This window comes from Coloeus monedula (genome assembly GCF_965178545.1).
Source record: "Coloeus monedula genome assembly, chromosome: 6".
Lineage (NCBI taxonomy): Eukaryota > Metazoa > Chordata > Aves > Passeriformes > Corvidae > Coloeus > Coloeus monedula.
This window is the reverse complement of record NC_138786.1, coordinates 29775589-29798487: the sequence shown is the minus strand read 5'-3', so window position 1 is coordinate 29798487 and position 22899 is coordinate 29775589. Positions and strand designations below refer to the sequence as shown.

The 22899-nt window shown below is 43.8% G+C and overlaps 2 protein-coding genes across 2 annotated transcripts; both read right to left on the bottom strand.

The window, feature by feature from the left end:
* Positions 1-5826: 5826 nt before the first annotated feature.
* Positions 5827-13708, bottom strand: LOC309574430 (synaptojanin-2-binding protein-like). Its single transcript, XM_082284101.1, has 4 exons — positions 13550-13708; positions 9494-9630; positions 7865-7960; positions 5827-6433 (listed from the first exon to the last, which is right to left on the bottom strand). The coding sequence occupies exons 1-4, from the start codon at positions 13620-13622 to the stop codon at positions 6293-6295; spliced, it is 447 nt and encodes a 148-aa protein (XP_082140227.1). The 5' UTR covers positions 13623-13708; the 3' UTR covers positions 5827-6292.
* Positions 13709-18371: 4663 nt separating this feature from the next.
* LOC309574109 (disintegrin and metalloproteinase domain-containing protein 20-like) lies at positions 18372-20627 on the bottom strand (the record flags this gene model as incomplete). Its single annotated transcript, XM_082283459.1, has 1 exon — positions 18372-20627. The coding sequence occupies one exon, from the start codon at positions 20625-20627 to the stop codon at positions 18372-18374; it is 2256 nt and encodes a 751-aa protein (XP_082139585.1).
* Between the last annotated feature and the right edge of the window lie 2272 nt (positions 20628-22899).

The following is a 22899-nucleotide window of genomic DNA, read 5'->3' as shown; positions in this document are numbered from 1 at the left end:
CTGGGAATCTCTATACTAACAACTTAGCACCAGATTGCTAGTATCTCAAATATTCTAAATTTTAAAAACATCCTTAAGGATCCAGGCCTTTTTGCATGAATGAATGTTAATAACCACAGAATCATCTAACCTAGACTACTTCCCATTTAACAACTTGATGTCTTTCAATTAATATCAGCCATCTGCCTTGAAAACTGTGAACTATAAATTTCAAGTGATTCAGGGAAACAGAGGTTCTAGTCTATTTGTGTTATTAGCATCCAGAGTAGCTCTGTGGTTCATCAAGTACTTACTATTAGTTAGGTTAGCTGAAGTAGGCAGCTGTGTCAAAGGTGAAAAAACAGCAGCTTATGCCTTACACTGCTATTTCTCCATTCCCAGAAAACAGAGTTCAAATCAGCCAGCCCCAGCTGCGTTCCCTGGCTTCCCCCTCCGTGCTCCCCAGCCCTAGCAGTCCTACTGAACCGGGTTCAGCTGTCATTTCTTTTAGATCTCATTTCATTTTCTTTAGGAGCACACTTTCCTCACACATTCACTATGAACAAGGACAAACAGATTTTCTTCAGCCCTTTTTTTTATCCACTTTACATTTCCAAGAAAAACCCCTTTTCCCAGAGATGTTAGCCACAGATTTACAGACAGCCCTGCTCTCAAGCACAAGAACAGCTTTCTTTCTGAAATCTGCATGCCTTTACTGAACTTTCTTTCTCCCTTCTTTCCCTGGAAATAGTCTGTCCCAGCAGAATGACATGCTTAGCATAAACTGCACTTCTGCTGCACTTCCCTAAGTGGTGGATACAGTCATCTGGCAGGTTAACTCTAAGAGCTGTCTATGCTGCATACCCAACCCATAGCAGGAAATGGGATACAGGTCTAATGTCAACTGCCAAGCCCTAACAAATATAAACATCATTTTCCCAGCAGCACCATGATCAGGAACTTGGAAAGGGAAGACAGACATGCGGTAAAAACAAAAAAGGGCAGGCCTGAAGCTGTGAGGTGTCACAACATCAACACAGGTCTTCAGAAGCATTCCCAAAGCTGGAATCCAGCTGTTACTGCTGTAGAATCCAAACAACCCTGCTTAAGATATTGATGCTTAGTAAGATACTTCATTATAGCATCCTTATCCATGGAGCAAAGCTCTCAGGGCTTCTTTGGACTCAGTTCAGTGCTGACCAGAACCTCTTATTGCTCCAATTGTACAGCCTCCCCTCCCTCACACACATGCTCATGCTTCCTGTTCTGGTGATCTGTCCTCCAACAGTTGACAAACCAGACAGAACAAGGGCAGTCACAGAATTAAGTGCCAACATTCATGTTCCAAATGGAAGAGAAAATGAGTAAGTGATACCAAATCCAATAGCTAGCTCAAAGCAACTAAGGGAACCCAGTTGAATTAACAAGTATCAGTACTTGCTGACACAGAGCAAAAGCAGCAATTTTTCTGTAACAATTGCTTATGTGTCATGGCAAAAAAATGCAAGCCAGGCACAAATGCTAGGCTGCTGAGAGATGGTGAAAAGAGATGAGAACTTTACCAAATGGAAACATGGCTGGAAGACCTGAACACAAACACGAGCATACTGCTTGGTGAACACTCTCAAATCATTCACACGCTGCTTTGAGTAATTATCCTGCATAAATATCACACTTACACTTCCTTACAAAGAGTTTCAGCCTAGAAAAGTTGGTTTGGGCAGCCAGGTAAGAAATACAGTCACTCTACAGCAAAGTTTGCCCGCGATCAGTTACAGCTGCAGCAGCAAGGACAAAAGCTGTCAAATATGACAAGGAAAGCTGTTTTGAGTCTGCTCAACACCTGTGTACATTCTCATCGCATGTGGCCCTGTCTTGAAGGAAGCTTTGAAAGGCCTGGAGTCCCCTTCAGCTGCACAGGTGGAGAGAGAGCAGAGCTCCAGAGATGACATGTACCACACATTGCAACATGGATGTAGCCTGAGTCTGCCTCAAGTGTCATGAGGAAAACCCTGAGGACAAGGGTATAGTTAAGGCCCTCCTTCAGAATTCTTTGTGTAAGCCTTCCCTCGGGCCCCCAGCCTGTGGAACACTATCCCATTAGTAAGTTATCTGTTCTTTCCTTCAACATGGGTAGAGAAAAATAAGTTCCATAAGTAAAGCCCACATCAATAAATTTGGAGAGAGGACAGGGGAAAAGACTGGCTCATAAAGCTCACCTGACCTAATCCTTACCTTTGTATCAGCTTCTGTCAGCAAGAGAACAAATGAAGTTTACTTACCACCCAAACATAATCTACTTAGTACTATGCAACATGCTGATACATGTATTTTTAAAAACTCAATGCCATACGCTATCAAAATGCATCCATTAAACAGACAAAGAATCCGATAATCAAGAGATGCCAATGGCTACTGAAAAATCGTAACCATGGGGGGAAGTTGCCTCTGTACCAAACTCCATTCACTATTTTTGTTGATGATCCAGCAGAAGGCAAAACCAGTACTGCTAATGATAGTGGACTGGTAAATAATACAGCAGACAAGGCAGAGAGACAGTAATCTTGGTTGGTCAGTGCACAGCCAATGCAAACAGGAGGTGCAGTCATTCAACAAAATGCAAAGTCAGACACCTTCCCCCACACCATGAAGGTCACATTGCATATGGACAAGGATTTAGAAGCTGGAATATACAGGCACTTAACACTTGCTTCTGGTGTCACACTAGGACCAAATGGAATCACTCTTTTGACCTACAAACTGAGAGAAGTTACCCCTCATGGGGCAACGGTGTTTTTTTACAGATTCCTTAGGGCACTTGAGACAGCACATGAAGAAGGGCAAAGCTGTATGCCACTCCTAACAGCCTTGCAGAAGTTAGTTAAGAAAAGCAAGCTCTTGGGAGCTGGCTTAAATGTGCTTTGTACTTATCTGTATCTTAACAAAAAAAAAAATCAAAGTTTGCAGATAAAGATGGTATTAAGAACTCCAAGCATAGGGTGCTGGCACTGTCAATAGTGGGACTCCCATGTGGTTGGAGTGTCTGGATTTTACAAAGCAATACAGAAACTGGAAAGGTACACAGAGCCAGAGAAACTACTAAAACAGAGAAAGTACCCTACACAGAGAATCTGAAAGGGCTCAGTTGGCCTCATTTCCTAAAAATAACGTGAGAGGTAAGGCAATTACAACACATAAATCCCCTCAAAGGGAGGGACCATCAGTTATTAGAGGCGTCTTTAATCTAGCACTGAATAAGCTAACAAACCAGTTGTTGGAACCTAAAGGCAAATTGAAAACAAGACACCTCTCCCTCCCACACACTCCTTTCTAGTTTGTGTTAATTAAAAAGCACCAGAAGTAGTGCATCTACCAATCTTCAGATCAAGTTTGGCTGCTCTTTCTCACTGTTATGCCCTAGCAAAATATGTATTATTAGCACATACAATTCTGAAGACTCTGAAACATGAATGCCTAGAATATACAGAAAGTCAAACTAGACAGATTTGTCTTTAAATTATGGACCTGAAAATCCATTCTTCAGCAGATAAGCAAGTTGACAATACATTTGAGGGAATAGATGAGAATTGGAGAGAAACACGGGTATTTAAGAGTTTCAGCTGCCCTCAGTATTAATGGCAAATGAGTTCTTAAACAAAACAAACATAAATTACAGATAGGATGCTTTTTGTCTTCAGGATTTCAACTTACCTTTTTTTAAAAAAAACAGAGATTTAAGTTGTAACAAAAGGTAAAACTCTCTCTGATCACTTGTATTTGCAAGCTGTCCTCACTAGATTTTTTTTTTAATTTGCTTCTTCTGCAGTGATAGAAAATGTATATACAGCATTTAGTGCGAAGATGAAACTCAAGGCTTCAGAAACCACATGGTGGAAAATACTTTGAAAAACGTGGAAAGGTTAGGTGAGACAGTCCGGCTGCTGAGACAAAGTAGTATGAGCAACAGTTCACAGGAGAGCTTGGGGCTGAGATATTTTCCACTTGGGTTGTGTCAATAAATGGGACAAGAGGTAGCTGGGGATTAGAAAAGGGATTGTTTGGTACCAGGCAGATACACAAAGGTGCTCCTCACTTATAGACTGGATGGTTTAAATCCTGAGTAAAAACCACTACCCACACTTCTGAAAAGCTACTGAGTGGCAGTTCAATAATTGTGAACACTATGCACCAGAAGGGCCTTTTCTTTTTAATAAGCCATGTCAATTATCTGGGCATTGGATATAAACCTCCCCCTCCCTAATAAACTGCTTGCAATATAAATGGCAATCATGTCTGAACAGTATCAAAGTCCCAAAGCTGAAAGGTTAAACAAACAAACAAACAAACAAATCCCAGAGGTTTTGCTTTCTCTTACTTCAGTGGGAAATGACTAAAACTAACCACTACCTTCCACAAATCCTCATTCTCCTAGCCTGTTCCACATACTCGTTCTCATCACAGAAACTCAACTCAGGCAAAGGCTAACAAGACAGGCCATTTTCTTACTGTCTGCATCTTTATTCTGAAGGCTGTGATACAACAGCATCAATTTCTAATAATCTATCTTAATACACACATGTGCTCCACATGGACACCACAGCCAAATACTCAGAGCAGGTCACAAACAAGCTGGTTCACACTGTATCTGCAAAGATCTATCTACACAGCAGCCCTTCTGCTATCAAGCACAACTGGTTTGCAGGCCAAGGCAAGTCACTGCACACATTAGCCCAGGCCAGTCAACATCAATATTGTTCCCAAAGTCCCCTAAGAACATGGAGCAAAATTCCTTCTTACTTCTTCCCCTTACACTAGAGAAGTCTATATAGGCCAAAGCAAGATTTCATGTGATCTAAGTGCTCTGAAACTCTGTGGTGATTTAGGAGTGCCATGTTCAACAGCATACCACTTCTATCTCCAGCAGACAGCCCTGAGCAAACACAACTATTTCAAATACATCAGCAGTGTCCTACAGAACAATAGAGAATAAAGATAAGTAAAGCACCAAGACACCAGTTTTTTGAAAACATATATTGCATACGTGATCTCTTTTATGGCATCATACAGACCAGACCATGCATTTTGCTTTTCTTTTACAAAAACAACAAAACACGTTGATTTCTTGGAGACAAGAGAAACAGGTCTTACCCCACAGAGCCTCCTATAAGCTAGGGCATTTAAAACTATTCAAATCACAGTGAGGAGATGAGACCCTGCAGGTAAATTCAGTCACATGCTTTCCAGAGGAGGGTCTTTTCCCTCTGGTTTTACTTGCTAAGCTTTACCCCAGCTTAAAGCTGACAGCCTATCTCCTGAACATCACATAACTCTTCAAAAGCAACAGCCAGGACAATCCCAGCCTGCTCTCAGCTTCTCCCTTTCAATCATTGTAAGATTCTCCTGACTGCAGAGAGTAAGTGCAAAAACAGACCTCTAACCTGAGAGATGCAGACTTCAACCCACTTAATGAATGGAGGAACTATTGCTTCACTACTAATTTAAAGACTCTTCTACAGCTTCAGCAAATGCCCAGATCTCTTGCCACCACTTATCCTTGCGATTCAGTTGTCTGCTTGTCTCTCTCCAGTATGCTAGCATTTTGGGGAAAGCTTTCTCTTACAACCCTGACCCAAAAATGAGCAATTATTTTGACAATCAAAATCTTCTTCTAGCAGCAGGCTATCTTCTATCTTTCCACAACTGGCAAAATACCTCACCAATACTGCATATTACTGTTAAATCAGCAGCTACACTGATGATTTTACCTGTGAAACCACAGATCAGATTTTACACACTTAAGGCATTTATTTAGCAACAACCAACAAAACTTCAATAGGAAAAGTAATATACCCTTTGCATTGTTTCTCTTTATTCATGGTTCAGACAGAATTCATTAGATTCAAAAAAAAAAATTCTGTGGAAACAAGGCAAAGCCTCTAGTAAATGTTTTTGATTTAAAACTACCTAAACTCCCACTCCCTTTAACCAAAAGTTACATCTTAAAATGTGGAATAGATAAGTGTGTTTGAAAGTTCATGGTGCAAAATAGAGGAGGATGGCAAAACCTCCTCAGATTTGTCAAAAAATACAGCTATCCCACTCTTTACATAAACACAGTCTTCTCCCTTCCCTTTTTTCTCTCTGCTTCTATCCACCCTGCAACAAAATCAATATATAAGAACATCAGCAGCAGCTTTGGTGATAGGCAATGATCCTTTTTGGCATCAGTTTGTGACAAGATCGTTGATTCTCTTATCTTTAAATCACATCATAGCTGTGTAAAACACGCAGTGATATCCCAGACGTGACCTCTTCACATCCGCTGTCGATACCTCAGCAAGATCCAGACTGCTGTCACAGCAAGCGCCAGGCCTGGCACAAGAATGGCTGCTAGAGGAAGCCCACCTGATTCTCCATCTCCTCGATGACCCACGGGGCCATTCTGTGGCTGCAACTACAAGGAAAAAAAAATTATTTATGTCAGAGCCCATAACAAAAGAGCCCCCAGTTCTGTGCCTGGACCAGGTGGTTCTGTAAGAATGTTCAAAATTGTTTCCCCAGGTACCTGCAGACTTCACACATGGGAGGGTGAAAACAGCTTTGGATGGACTGAACTTCACTGCAGGGTGCCCAGTCATTACTAGGCACCCTCATGTTTCTCTGCCACTTTCTAAACTAGGACTCAAGTGGAGCAGGACACACCTCATACAGCAGAAGCAGTGACACACACATACTATTTCCTGCTCTCTTTACCAGAAAAAAGGCATCAGTAATTCTCTCTGTTTTTCTTGCCTGCTTTATACACTGGGTCCAGAAGACTTCTTTGCTAAGGGAGTAGAAAAGGGATCTCAACCCACCTCTCCCCACCAACATGCTTCAGGTAGATCAGTATTTCTTTTGTCCACTTCCATGCTAGGTGGGGATTAAGGATTCATCTATTTTTTATATCTAAGATGGTGCCAGTATATTTAAACTATAGCAATCCATATTTCCTGTTATTGTAAAATCATTTATGTTGGAAAAGACCTCTAAGGTAACCAAGTCCAACCATTAACCCAGTACTGCCAAGTTTACCATTAAACTAAGCACCACATCTGCACCATTTTTAAATGCCTTCAAGGATGGTGACTCAACCACTTCCCTCAGCAGCCTGTTACAGTGCTTGACCACCTTTTCAGTGAAGAAATTCCTAATACCCAATCTAAACTTCCCCTGGTGCAACTTGGGGATGTCTCCACTTGTCCTGCCACTTGTTGCATGGGAGAAGAGGCCAACCTCCACCTGGCTAAGCCTCCTTTCAGGCAGTTGAGAAGAGTGATAAGGTCTTCCCTGAGTCTCCTTTTCTCCAGGCTAAACAGCCCCAACTCCCTCAGCTGATCCTCATCAGACTTGAGCTCCAGATCCTTCACCTGCTTCATTACCCTTCTCTGGACACGTTCCAGCACCTCAGTGTCTGTCTCCTAGCATTGGGCTGCACACACATTTCAACACTAACGTGAGTGATGGCCTCTAAAACAAAAGGAGATCTCTCTCCAGTAAGATTTTGGCCACTGAAATAAAACTGGACAACTTGAGATTCTGTCTTCACACACAAACCTTTACCCCAGAGAAAGGAGATCAGTGAGCAAACACAACATACTCAGGCAAAACAAAGACCTGGGGACTTCTCCAAACTCACCTCTTCACTGATATGGTTGCAAAGTAATACAAAGATAATTACAGCTGAGGCAACGAGAGAAGGTCATAGGTCAAAGCAAATTTTTATATGCACATATCACACTGAGCACCTGGACACAATACTCTTCTTCCTCATGAAATAGCCACCAAGCATAGAAACCAGTCTAAACTGGGCCAGAAATAACCCTAAGAAACAGGTAAAACATACCCTGCGCTGAATTTTCAGAGACACGTAATAGCCTGCATTCCTGAACAGTTCCACAGCATCCTTGTGCCGCAGATCCTTCAAGTCTTTGCCATTGATCTAGCAAAAAAGGAAAAGGAGAACCAGATGCTGAAGGTAAAAACAAGCAAATTTTTAACAATGCAGGCTAACATAGGAAGGATAAGACATAAAAATCTTCATCTTTCACATAATTCTTCATTTGGGACATGGTACCATAATCAGAAAGATCCAAATTAATTAAATAAATCATTCACTCATCTTACAGATGTATTTTTATATGTTGAGATAGAACATGAGAAACTCCAAGCAAAAACACAGAGGTACTGAAAAAAACTACCTAGAAGCAAAATAAGAATATAAGACCACAGTTGTGTCAATAGCAGCTTCTGATGTTGTTGCTTTACTGGAAACAAATCAAAGGTGTGATTCTGACAGCTAATGAAAAAAAAAAGAGCAGCTACAGCAAAATTATTATTTTAAGTCTCTTCCCTTGTTTCCTCTACTGGTGTACCTTTGAAATCTCTCTGAGAGAGTATTGTAAACACACATTCATAAACATACTGATGTAACAAAACCAACCAAAAAAAAAAATTACTTACATACTTATGGGCATCCACTTGCAAGTGTTAGGATTTTTCTTAATTTAAAATAATATATGATGGCACAGGGTTTTATAACCTACTTGATTTCACTCACTACGTGATTGTATTCATTCTTATTTTTTATTTTCATCCCCATTACCCCTAATTGTATCCCCTAAGATCACATCCAGTGCCTCCCTTCTCTTCATATTTAGACACCCCAAACACAAGTACATAAATATTAAACTGTCAAGGAAAAAGAGAATAATATTCTCTGTTTAACTTAATATCACTTTCTGGATCAATAATAGGCTCCAATTAGTGCAAGGCAGTCTACAGAGGCTAAAAAGATTACACGTGGAACATATTAAGCAAGTGTAAAATAAAATTAGGGAGTATAAAAAGGTTGTGCATCATACAAGGACAGGCTACTTCTACACCCATCACTTTGTGAAGCTTATTTCTTACATGACCGCCAGCTATCTTAAGAACCAGTGGGTGTGAACATCAGCCACCTGAAAACATTTTTCTAAAAGGAGAAGCAGTCTATGTTATTCTTGAGGAGCTGAAATGAAGAGAATTTTATGGCCTAAAGGTTTTATAGTCTAAAAATCCCCCTGTGCAAAAAGATCAGAAATCGTGGATTGCCAATCAAAAAATGTAAACTGAAGAGGTGGAAAACCTTTATTACATGTGTGTAAATGATAATCCACTGTGAGCAAGAGAAGGTCTGATGGATTCTAAAACCTTAGGGAGGCAAGTCACAGAGGAAACACAAACACAGCACTACGAAGCACTTCTGTGGCAAATCAAGAAGGCAGAAGAGATAAGCCCATGTGTAGAGGCACTCAGCTCCCTAGTGCTCAAAGCTCTCCCCAGATCCCCAAGACAGCTCCTCCATGGAGTTTGCTTGGCATCACCTAACTCATTCACCACATCCTTCCTCTCTCCGTGCACTGTGATGGAAAACCTGCCTCTCATACCACATCACTGACCAAGAACACAGGGGGCAATAGAAGAAAGGGCTTACCGCTAAAATTTTATCTCCTTCTTGTAATCGGCCATCAAGGTAAGCTGCCCCATCCTTTTTGATCCGGCTGACATAGATGCTGCTGTCATTGGCAATATACTGCTGATCTGTCCCACCAACAATGTTGAAGCCCAACCCTAAGGTAAGCCAAAGAGAAAGCCAATGAGAAAAAGCTCAAAGCTTCAAACATTCTTGCTGTCTTGCTTGTTGGGGACTGCACCCTCCCACACTGTCTTGCTTTCTCCACCATACAAAAACTCACAGCACACAAATCTGCATCATCCTTGCCAAGCACCTTCGCACTGTCTAGGAAAGTCATTCTCATGAAACTGGTCTTGAAACACTAAATGAGAGACACTAAATGCCTGAGAATCCCAGATGCTTCATTACACAGAACACCTGTGAGCTGTTTTCAGGTGGGTGTTGGGAAGTACTGAGGGGCATGCCATCATTTCTGAGACACCGATTCAGCCCTCAGCAGGAATACACTTCTTCAGCACAGGATGAAAGAAAACAAAAGTATTCTGCATTTCACTTGAGGTTATAGTAAATTACTACCTTTGAGCTACAAGAAATCACCTCTGACAAGCATTTTGAGAGATGGGAAACAGGATAAGGAAAGGCAAGGAGCATTAGACCCCATCCAATGAGGAAACAGGCAAGCAGAACTGTGCTACCAGCTTGAGGGCACCTAGAGCTCAGAAGGCTCCCCTTCCACATCTCAGGAGCTAGAACTGGTGTGCTTTGTCTCCAAGAACAGGATTAGGTTACATGAAGCTACTTCAAATCGTATACAATCACTTTGTTCTGTTCCAGGAATTCAAACATGACAGGAAATAAAAACAAAGTTCACAGACTTAAAGCAAAACAAAAAGGAATACATATACATTTAATAGAACTGATGTCCACATTTTTGCATTTTATATTATTCTTTAAAGGAAGCCTCAGTTACAGATATCAAGCTGGATCCAGCTTCTGGATTAAAGTTGAGCCTTCTTGTTTCATCAAAACCCAGAAGAACAAATTGAATTTGAAGTCTGGAAACCCAAAGATTACGAGAGCACATTCCCCATTGCACATGCAGCTAAGTTTCTCTCTAAATGAAAATGCATGACAAGGGACAGGAAAGATTCCCTAAGAGACTTGCAATGAAAAAAGAAAGAAAAGCCAAGGAAAAAGAAAAAAAAAATCAAATACACAATCAAAGTAAATGGAAAAAAAACAACTTTTTTTTTTTTTTCTGACATAAACCAGTCATCCAAAAGCTATTGTCAAAAACAGCTAAGGGCAAGTTCTGCCCACGTTCAGCCAGGCTGATTTATTTGTTTTCACTTTCTTTCTTATCTTCTCTCAAAATTGGGACTGGAAACCTTGGAAAGGAGAGTTTCAAACGAAAGTAAAACCACCTTGTGCCTGCTGGGAAGCAGCATTTTAAATTAGTCACAGGAGATCAAAGCATTTACAAAATGAGTCATGCTATTTTAAGTGTGCATCTACAGCTGGGAAGTAAAGAAATATTAGCAGCAATTTTGCCACACCTTTTTTTTTCCTTCCCTTCCTGGCAGCTTCAGACAAGTGAGGGAAAAAATGAAAGCAAGAGAAAATTGAAGAAATACTGACATTTCAACTAGAATAATATCTGTTCCAAGAAGGGCCAGTTGTGCACAGTAATACACCTTTCAACAGCATTATGAAAAGAAAAAAAAAATTAAAAATCCATGCTCTTAAAAATTATTTGCCATAAAGCCAATAACCTAGGAAAAGGGGAAATCAATACTAGAGAAAGTATAAGGTTTAATCAACACTTATTAAAAAGCCAGAAAGAAGGAATCATGGTCTCAGTACACTTTGATTCTCTCTCTCATATATAAAACCCCTCAAATAGGTATATATATATGAAAAAAAGTTTACACTTTGCAACCTTTTACCCACAACTGGAAAAATAATCAAGAGCCACAGCTTTCATCAGCAGAGGCAGATCTTTGTGACAAAGAGGCAGCAGTTCATGCTACACCAAGTTAAGTATTCACAGGGCTTTGTCATTCTGTCTTTCCTTTCCAGCACTCAGACTTCCACTCTGCCTAAAAATATCTTCCCTATCAATCCTTGAGCTCTTTGCTATTCTCTCCCTTCCAGTTCATGCAGCCACAGAGAGAGATGCAGCACAGCTGGAAGAAAAGGAGTAAGGGGAGGAAGAAAGCACACAGCACTAAATCTCTTGTCTACAAGGGACCAGAAGCAGAATGGCAGAGCTTTAAAAGCAGGCTCTGGGCTAAACTTCTGACCCCCCTTAAGGCTGCAGACCTCCCTATCCCTCACTTACCCTCCCTGGAACTAAAAAAGTCCCTCAAACAGGCCTTTAAAAAAAAAATCATGACTGGCAGGATTAGGAAACGGGAGATTGAATACAAGAAAATTTGAAAAAGAGACATACATACACTGTCCTGCCACTGGAAATACATTCACAACCTATGCAAACTTTTGCCAGAAATGTTTAGCATCAGACCTATTTTAAAAGTTGCAGTCGAAACTGCAATTCAAGAGATTACAGTATCCAATTGTACTTCACAGATAACAGTGTTTTGTTCCTTCCACAGAAACGAATAATCATTCACATGGCAAGTGCATCAAGGCCATAAGGAGCTGTAGGACCTTCAACTCAAGTAACACAGTTAGAAACCTAACTCTAAAGATGCACAGCCCATCTCAGTGACTACACAAATGCTGCTCATGGTAATCGAGACTGAAATCACAGTGGCCACATTCAAGACCATTTTTAACTCTGCCCTTTAACATTCCCTTACATCTTCCTTAAAGTTTCAGGTCCCCAGATGTACAGAAACAGCCTTCCCACCAGAACCGGCTCCATCTGGCACAGTTTTCACTGACAAGCACAGCTTCATTAGCTTAAGCTCATGGCTATGCTGGTAGGGCTACACAGCTTTCACATCAGAAGCCCAATCTGGCGAGCAGGGGGAGGCAAAGGACTGCTCCCTGGGCTCACATCCTCTGATTTCTGATCATCAGCATGAGGGCCAGGACCAACTCCAGCCCTGCGGAGGACTTACCTCCACCCCAGAGAAAGGAAACACGCACACCAACAACGTGGGAGCTGGGGGTCTCTGGGGAGCCCACGGAGCCAAGGCTGGCCAGCAGCCGCACCCAGCAGTTGTGCAAAACAGAAGGGCTGCCACGTTTTCGTTCATGCTCATTTTAATTACAGAGAAAGCCTCACACACCAAAGTACAAGTCTAGCTCCAAAAGCCCCCTGGAGCCTGCCATTCTCTACAGCCAGGATTTTGCTCCAGAGCTGTGCCAACTTCCCTCACTTCTGAAAGTGTGATCTGAATAGCACCATAAATCCTGTAAAAATACAAGGTTTCCATGAGCGCACCTGCTGTTGTGACATGAAAAGCAAAGCCCAAAAAATGCCCCACGAACTGCCCTATTCTCTCTTCCTTCCAGCCTATGCTACTTTCTCTCACCATCCCAAAGCCTCTCAAGGGACGCTGCACAATGAACGCCAAGCTGACAGTACAGGGCATGGCCACTTGGGCATACGATTTTCTAATGGCCCCTGACTCAGGGTATCCAGCGCGGCTGAGGGCTCAGCGGCTGCCGTCTCACTTGGAAGCAACAGGAGCTCCACCGGAGATGGCAACTTCCCGGGAAAACCAGAGGCGAAACCAGAGGCGAGCTGTCCGCAGGGACACCGGCCTCTACCGGAGCTCCCGCAGAGGACCGACCCTGACCCAGCCACCTCTCCCTCACGCAGGGCACGAGCTTTTCCCAGGGCAGCGTATCCGCCACGGCCCTTTCCAAGCGCACGCCGCGGCAGGGGAGGCCGCTGGGCCCGGCAACTCTGGGCGCTGCGCTTCTATCCTCCCCGCCGGGACCCTCCCTCCGCCGCTTCGGTGCCCGCCGCGGCCGCCCCGCCGGCCGCCGCCACCCCGCGCTTCCGCTCCGGCCTCCCCGGGGGCTGCGCAGGCCTCGGCGCGGCTACCCCGGCCCGGGAGGCGCCGCAGACTCGGCGCGGAGAGGCCGCCCCTGCCTTACCTGAGGGTCTGCGGGTGAGGCTGATGATCTCCTCGGCGTAGCTGCCGCCGCCGCCCGCCACGCTGCCGTTCATGCTGCGGCCTGAAGGAGAACTCGGCTCCCGGGGCAGCCGCTCTCGCCTCCTCGGCCGCCGCTGGGCCGCGCCGCGGAGCGCTGGGAGTTGTAGTCAGCGCGGCGGGAAGCCGTGCCAGCGCGAGTCCCCCGCGGGACGGGGCTGCTCCCACCGGCGCCCTGGGGCCGCCCGCCACCGGCGCTCACCGCACAGGCGGGAGAGGAGCGGGCCCAGGGGAACCCAGCACGGCGTCCTCCTGCCCCCCGCACCTTGCCTGGCCCCTGCGCGGCATCTGTGCCTGGCCCTGCCTTGCTCCCCAGGCTGGAGCTGGTTTCCTTAGGAAGGTTAAGGAGTAGGCCATAGTTGTCTCGGGTAGGCATAGCGGAGAAGGAGGGAGATGTATGACTTTTTCCCAGCCGTTTTAACTGTCCTCACAGCAAACTGGAAAACAGATCAGACAGTGCTGGGCAGGACCAAAAGCCCAATGCGGGCAAGTAGCACAGAGAGAATCCATGCCAACGCCAGCTACCTTGCAATGCAATAAAGTGATCTAATTCAGAAACACAAATGGTGCACAGAATCACCGTGCCACTGCTGAGTCAAGAAATACTTCACTAGGTCCTGTAGAAGGTGTTTGGTTTGAGATTTGAGAAATTTGCTCAGAACTCTACAGAAGAGAGAATTACCTAGCAATAAAGGGCAAAGTAGAACTACTTGCTATCTAACAGAGGAGCCACTTAAACCTGGGACTCTGTACCTCAGGGTTTATTGAACCAATAGATTATCAGGAAATAGCAAAGAAAAATTTATCCTTATCTATTTCAGCACATGGTACAAGTGTGTCAATACAGACAATGACAACAGGGAGCAATGAAGAGGCCTGATTCAGTTTAACCACCTGGCTACTTGGCACTATGAAGACAGCCACATCTACATGCTGCAGGAACTTCTCTGATGAAAATGAGGACCAGCTTATCTGGTCCTCAGTGTTACACTACCATTTTGTCTGTCTGGTACTGCAGTAAAGATAACAAATATTTTTGATTGCATTCCTTCCAGGATTATCTGCACTTTTGGATTCCTGAATTTAATAGGGAGAGACAACCTGGACACTGGATCTCTGAATGCTACAACATTAATGCTTAGTGCTAAACTGAGTGTTAGAACACCTGCCTCAGAGGTGGGAGACAGGCATTCAAGGTCCAGTTACACTTGCAATGATGAGCAAAACCATGACTCGTGTGATAGACTTTTTTGTTGTTGCTCAGTAGTGTTTGCCCTAAGTTGAGGACTTTTCAGTGTCTCCATACTCTGCCCGTGAAGAAGTGTACAAAAGCTGGGAGGAAGCATGGCCAGGACAGGTGACCTAAACTGGACGAAGGGATATTCCATACCGTAGAGTATCATGTCCAGTGTATCAGCTAGGTGAGTTACCTGTAAGGGGGTCAAACACATTCTGGGACGGGCTGGGTATCGGGCAGCATGTGGTGAGCAACTGTACTGTGCATCACTTGTTTCTCTTGGGTTCTGTTATTGTCACTCATTATTATAATATTTTAGTTTGTTCCAATTATTAAACTGTTTTTATCTCAACCCACAAGATTCACCTTTTCTTTCTGAATCTCTGTCCCACTGGGAGGGCTAGGAGGAGAGTGAGCAAGCAGCTGCAAGGTACTTGGCAAACTCCTTCAAGATACACAGTGTTCCTCAGCAGCAGTTCAATGTATTTTAGAGATGACAGTCTTGGCTTAAAACAAAATCAATTTTATCTTGATCCAACTGCAATATTAAGTGTTTTTAAAAGTCTTCTTTAGCCAGGAAGAGATTTCAAACAAGAAACATGGATATATTGTTGTAATTTAGTCCTAGGCAGCTCCAGGCTTCACCTACCACAACTGGTCTGCCACATATTAACAGCTACCTAACACTTAATACCCTTACTGCACTGGCACAGACCATCTCACAGAATCAGAGAATGGTTTGGTCTGGAAGGGACCTTTAAGATCATCTAGGTCGAACCCCCCTGCCATGGGCAGGGACACCTTCCACTAGTCCAGGCTGTGTCTTCTTATTTCCTCCAGCACAATTTCACATACTACACTGACCCACATCTCTTGGGAGATGGTGCAGCAACATCTGAAGCTGCCTCTTCATGTGCAAGTGACTTACACATTAACCAAGTTCTAGCATCCATTTAAAGCATTTTAAAATGCAGTTAGAACCAGGAGGGGAGAAAAAAAAAAAAGGGAAACCAGAAAGATTAGGACTGAACTTAGACTTACACCTTCATAGCACATTCAGAGTAGTGGGACATTTCTAACAAACCACCAGAAATATCAAGTTTTCCATTGCTGTGTTGAAATCAGAAACAACAATATTTTCAAGGAGAAAACCTCAGCAAGGGAGCTCACACATTTTATAAAACATAGACTAGGTTTGTTGGGATACATGTTTGTCTTGCTCGTATGGCCCAAGAAGAAATGGGAGAAAAGTGTACAGAAATACTCCTATCCAAAGCTCACTGAAAGCCTCCTCCCAATTAAGTCCTGTTTTTTCAGAACAATCTTTAAGCATAGAGAAAAACGGAAACTACAGCATTTTATTACTTTACCTTTCCCAGAAGTGCATTTGCAAGTAAACTTTCTAGCCTAAATTGTGCTTTCATTCACACCTCTGTCTCTTCAGTATGCAGGTCTGTAAATAAGAATTCCCTGACTCTGGTGTTTCTCTGTCTCAGCATAGATCTATACTTGGCAATGTATAGTATCCTCTTGATCAACAATGGCAGGCCATCCAGGTGACAACCTGAAACTTCCGCCACTCTTTCTGTATTTAAAAAGCAAAATAAAAAAAGTCTTAGTAGATACTAGTTGTGCATAGATAGTTGGAAGGTGCTGCCTGAAGTGCTTTTCTTACTTTATATCTCCATCTTTCTGTTAATCCACATCTGTCTTGTCTGTCACCTATTCCTTGTTTGCAACACCTGAATTGCAGTTGTTATTTCTCAGAGGATAGCCCTCCCACTCCCCCAAGCTCTCTGAAGAAGGTCTCTGGTTATGAGGAATAAATCTGGGGTGTCAGTCAAGAGGCAGTTATCTTGCCTTTTGACATAAACACAGGATTAAGTTTTCATCATTTAATCAAAACCATCCATGTTTTATTATGGCAATAAGCACGGCCTGCTAAAGAAACACTGTGTTATCTCGTTTCTGCAGACAAGCATAGATGACTATGTAAGGACCCATTTGCTCTAGACAAAAAGCTGTGAAAAACTGTGAATCACATGCTTTGTATTTCACATCCCATCATAATGTAATCAGCCCTTTTTGAATACAGGACACAAAAAAAATTACACATAAAAATACAGGAAAATGCATATTCTAAAAATATAAATTATGTACTTGGGAGGCAGCAAGAGTTGACCATCATAATTTGTAGAGTCACCAACATCTTTCTTCCCAAATGTTCCCAAGTGTTAGGGTACTTATCCCGCCTTTACAGAATGTTTGATGTGTGTGTGTACTTTGCTTTCTAAATACAAATAATTCTTTTGTTAGCAGACAAATGCATTATAGCCCTTTACCCTGAAACACCTTTAAAAAAAAGGTTTTGCTGTGATCTGGACTAAAGACTCCTCTTCATGCTGATCTGATAGAAATGTCTAGTTACTGCTGTAATATTAAAAATAAAACTTATTGAATGGTATTTCCATGCTCCTCATATTTTTCACAGGTTAGACATATTTCATGTTGTGTTTTAAAAATGAAAACTACAATGCTTCTGTGTGGCACTCCATAGTGCTGCAAGGACACATTCAGCCATAGCTGAAGAAAGAATCACATAGTAAACCAAGAGAAACCCCCTGAGATAGTCAGATAAAGCATCTATCAAATATTGCAGGAATTCTAGGCGGGGTAGACTTGCAGAATAGTTCCAAATACTTTAGAAATTCAGTTAACTTGGGGAACCCCACAGACAGCTCCTCTTAGCGACAATAAAATACACAGCACTTCTCAGCAGCAGTCAGAAGTCAAGACACTGGAAAATTTCCAGAAAATAAAAACAATTTGTTCTTGTGAAATGACAGATTTGGTGTCATTACACTGCTGGCATATATATTATGGTTCAGAAATGTAATGCTTACTGGTATGATTTGGATAATCCTTCTCTACTCTTTCACAAGAGGAAGACCCTGTTCCCGTATGATCTGCCTCCTTCCTGAAGGGCTGCTCCCTGTAAACAGCTGGAAGCACTTGTGAAACAGACACCTGCATCTCACTGCAATACCTGTTCCTTGCCTGTTTGGGTGTCACAGATGTGAATTAAATCACAGAAACACAAAATGTTTTGCTTGGAAGAAACCCAGTGGAAACTGCAAGTGCAATTTTTTCTTTTTGGTTGTTAATGAATGACAGAAGATATTCACAAACATCTCTCTCACTGAATTGAAGAAAATATTAGGTAAATAAGGAAATTGAAGCAAAGAATTTATCTACAACTGTTTTAAGAAGTTTGCATTTTTAAACTGTTGGTATGAAGCATAAACACAATACCTGCGGTTTACATCAATTTAAGAGCTCAGGGTACAAAGAAAAGCATGCCTTACTGCCTGTATTTATTAACTTAAAAGAAAATAAACAGACAAAATAAACATTTACTCTGCATTTAATGATATCACATGAGATTAGAGCTGTTCAGAATCTGTTGAATTATTTTAATGAGTTATCAGATGGCTCTGCTAAAGGGAGATTTCCTCAAGACATTCCAAAGCTACTGCTTTTGATCTTTGGTGGACTTTGACTCACCAACAGGCAAATTTTCTTTAGGAACTTCTGATTTTTTCAGTCTTTGAAACAACTGCAATGTTCTATGGAATTGGGCTTTTACCTTCATAAGCCATCCCTCTATTTCCTGTTTATAACGGATGGTAAGGGCTACTCCAAGGATACATAAAGAAAAAAAAACAAACAGTGTTAGTCTTACTTTTGCTCTCTGAGAAGTCTTCCTGGCTGGAGGAGGTCCACTGTCAATGCTACCTCCAAATCCTTGCAATTCACAATATGGAGGAGCCCAGCCATACTTGCAGTGACAGTTCTTACGATTGTTACACACTCCTCTGTTATGACACTTTGTCATGTTACAGTCGTAGTTCAGCACTAATACACTCATACATGTCCTGTTGATACAAAGCATATCACTACCACATGGTGTGCCATCTTCCACAGCTCCCACATCTGCTCTTGGCATCCCTATGTGATAGTCAAGACCCCAACAGTTTTTATCTCGAACAGGAGTTTGGATTAGCGTTACATGGTTCTGCAAGAAAGGTAATTTGGCTATGTTTTCACACTGAATCCTACCACATAAGATATTCTCAGTACTGCATTTTGTAAAATGGATATTGTCACGAATACCACAATTCCCAAACCGGTCACCCTGAGTATTCACTGCTTTGAAGCAATCTAAAGGAGCAACCCTGGCTTGTTTGCCAAAGAGATGCTGGCACTGTTTACTGTGGGAAGAACATTTTCCTTGATAGCAATAAATACCATTTTTGCAAGGGGTTCCATCTTGTAGGTATACATCCAGTGGGCACTGAGGGGAAATCCCATTGCAATACTCTGGCAGGTCACAGGTGCCAGTACTTGCTCTGCAGAGTGTTCCTGCTGGAAGGACCTTACAGTACTTGCAGCATTTTCCAGACGCACACACCGAACCTGCAGTAAATGTGCAGTTTGCGTGGCAACAAGGATCCTTTCTGCAGTTTGCTGCTGAACCACAGTCACACTGCTCTCCGCTTTCTACTATCTTATTCCCACAGTATTCACGTGTCTTCGGGTAGAAAGTGCCAGGTGCTGGTGGTTGACGAAGGCACTCAGCACCACTTACAAGCCGGTCAAAGTACTGTTTGTAACTGCAGTCACTGAACGAATCAGTTTCAGCATTGTTTTCATACATAATGCATGTCTTGCGTTTGCATTTACACTCCGGTTTATCGTGGCCCATCCCAAGATTATGGCCCAGCTCATGGACAAATGTGACAAAAATTGCGGACAACTTTTTCTCAGTGAAGGAAATAACAGCCGATGACCAGTGGCTATCACACACTGTCCCTATATATGCCAGTCCCAGGCTGCCTCCAAACCACTGAAATGCAAATAAGTGAGCAACATCGTGGTACATCCGATGGTACAGGTTTGACTTTCTCCAGCTGTTAAAGTCACTAAGTGCCTTGGGAATAGAGTTAGTAATGTTTATAAAGTTGCTTTCAGTCCAGATCTCCAGTCCTATAAGAAACAGCCGGACAGAAAGCTGTTTGTACATAATGTCCCCAACATTGATGATTTGCATGACGTGCTTCAAGACTTCAGATTTGCTCCTGCCTGACTTCACAAACCGCACGTTGTCCACGACCACTACTATCTTCACATACCTGATGTGTGTCCACCAGTCGTTCAGCCTTTCGTTTTCCTCCTCTGCCTTGGGAGCCTTGAACCACGGCAGCACAGCCTTTTGTTGCTGCAGCACCTCCGGCGTCAGTCCGCAGCTGGGTCCCTCGGGGCTGCTGGCCTCCTCCATGCGGTAGAGAAAGTGCCGAAAGGCAGGGTCATTGGGGACGGGCTCGATCTGGTAGGTATCATCCTCCACCCAGAGCACGCCCTGGAGGCCCCTGCCGCAGGTGCTGAGGGCCACCAGGGAGCCGGGGCTCCCCAGCACCTCGCCCTGGTAGAAGCAGTTGTCCCGCACGAAGGGGTGCTCCTCTCGGCGGGCCCCGTCCCGGCCGTAGGTGACCAGGGTGAAGGGGCGGGAGACGAGGCCCCTCCTGGGCTGCAGGCGCAGCACCCGCGGCCGCCCCGCCACGTTCAGCCAGTAGGAAAGGGCCGGGGCGTCGTCGCCGGCCCGGGGGCTCAGCTGCCGCGGCACCGTCACCCACGCGGCGCGCGGCTCCGCGGGCCGGGTCCCCCGGGCCCCGGGGCACCCCGCCACGCCCAGCAGCAGCAGCAGGAGCCCCGGCAGTGCCCCCATCGCGGCCGCCGGCGCCGGCCGCCCCCGCCCGAGCGGGGATAGAACCTGGAAGGGGCCAGCCCGGGCGGAACCGCCCCGAGGCTTCAACTGCCGCCGTGCGGGCCGGGCCGGGCTGGGGCCGGCGGGGGAGCGGCGCCCGTTCCCCGGGAAACGGCACCTGCGGCCGCGGCGCATCGCACACAGCCCACCCTGCTCTTTGAGCCGGGACAGGGGCTCTCGTGAGGAGGAGCGAGTAAATTAGCCTCCCCCAAACACGTTCAAAGCTTTTAATAACCTTCAGTTCAAATTAATAGGTACTTCTCCTTCTGAGCAGACACAGCGAGGACAGCCCCCAGTTCAGCTTCACACTCCTTGTCACAGATGTTTGTGTTGAGCAAAGGGTTCATTTGGGTAGACCACAAGTGGGAAATACTGTTCTAAAATCTCAAAAGGTTGGCTTTTGCTTTTTTTTTTTCTCTTTTTATTACAGGATCATTTGTGAGTGGACATCAGAAACAGGCTATTTCAGTCCAAGAGAGTATCTGGAAAGGCTTAGAGTCTGCAATGAAAAAGTACAGAAATATTCCCTGTGGTAACCTTAGCATGTACCTTATTATAGCTACTACACCCCCCAAGAAATAAGGTAGAACCAGGGGTGAATTCACTTCCACTACATTCTATAATACAGAGGCAAACTAATAGTACTGAGTATAAAAGCCCCAAGCCTATCTACACCACAGCTGCTATGTACCTACAACAGCGCACTTTAATTACAGCACTTAACGCAGCAGCCATTTTCCCGCATCATGTCCTTTCTAAAGACTTGTGATTGCATAGCAATGGAAAGAGAACACTTACAGGTACATCTACCACTTGGCTGCCATCCCTGTTTTGGGGTACAGCTTCATCAAAACACAACCGTAAGACAGTGAGTGATCTGGATTGTGGTAAGACAGGATGTCCTGTGCAACACAGCTATACACGCTGGTTTTTTGGCACATGGCGCTGGGATTCAGCATAGCCACAGCTGTTACCTTTTGGGAACTTTTCACAACTTTCTTTTCAGCACTACAAGCACATTTGGGATGAAGTCCAACCTGCTATAGCCCTCATCTTTCTCAGCTGCAGGAGGTGTACCCTTCTACCATCCCATCTGGATCTCGGGAATCCTGCCTTTTGGCACCAGCTTCTGTGTGCTGACCATCACCCTGGCACAGGCAGCAACACTTAACATTTCAAACTACCTGAGACAGGCACTGCCCCTCAGGAGGCTGGGCAGTGAAAGAAGCAGCTGGCAGAATGCTCAGAGCCTCCTTCTGCTGCCTCATGCCCCAGGGTCCTGAGTGGGCTGGTACCTTACGCTGGGCACATGGCAGGCCTAACTAACAGCTGTGGAGGTTACCAACAATTGTCCAAAGGTGCTTCAGATTCTGTGGTTTGGTACCATGCTCATTCCTGGCAAGCATGGCCAGCATTAGCAGCATACACCTTGTAATACACTACCCCAGATTAAAGGAGTGAATACAGGATGCCTGCTTCTATTAGGATCCATATAGGAGGATCTTTTTAGATATCCATCCTAACTCATAACCTGTTATAGCCTTAGATTAATTTTCTTATTAGTTTTAAAATTACAGAAACTGTTTCTTGTGAAGTCTTTTTTGTGCAGATAGTTGTTGAATGATTGTCCACTACTTTTCAATTATCAGCTTTACATTTCAGTACTGTGAACTACATCAGATTATGTCTTTTGAAATAAATATAACCCAGACCACAATAATGGAAAAATCCTGTTATATAATCTGTATGCAGTCTGTAGCGCTATTTTTAAATGCATGTTTCTGCTGTATGATCACTCCTTAAATTATACAAAAGACCCTACTAAATCACTCTGCCAATTTGCAAGAGTTGTCTTACCACCCCTACCATCCCCCGACCTGAAGTTGCCTACTACTTTCTTTCTCTTTTAATATAAACATAAAAAATACTCAGGTTCCACAGCTGAACTCATGACAGATTCTTGGGAGGAAGTGTCAGTGCAAGTTTGTGACACTGTGTTCAGCACCTAAGCAAGTCCTTCAACATCAAGCTTACATGAAAAGGGATCACACTGTTGTGATCAGGTTACCAGTGCCTTGCATTTCTGTATTTTGATCAAGTTAAGATCAAAGAGGAAGGAGGGAAAGATTCCCATTATATGACAATGAACAGGTTGGAAGGAAAAATGACTGACCTTACAGTGGAGCAGGAAAAAATATCATAATCTGAAGCTACTTCAACTGGCTTTCTCATG

What these genes read in the sequence shown, in the direction of transcription:
- LOC309574430 (XM_082284101.1), bottom strand. Translation starts at nt 13,622, where the DNA reads ATGAACGGCAGCGTGGCGGGCGGCGGCGGCAGCTACGCCGAGGAGATC. An exon ending in CCTCACCCGCAGACCCTCAG is followed by an intron (nt 9,631 to 13,549) that starts GTAAGGCAGGGG and finishes GGCTTACCTTAG; the next exon opens with GGTTGGGCTTCAACATTGTT. An exon ending in CTCTGAAAATTCAGCGCAGG is followed by an intron (nt 6,434 to 7,864) that starts GTATGTTTTACC and finishes TTTTCCTTGTAG; the next exon opens with TTGCAGCCACAGAATGGCCC.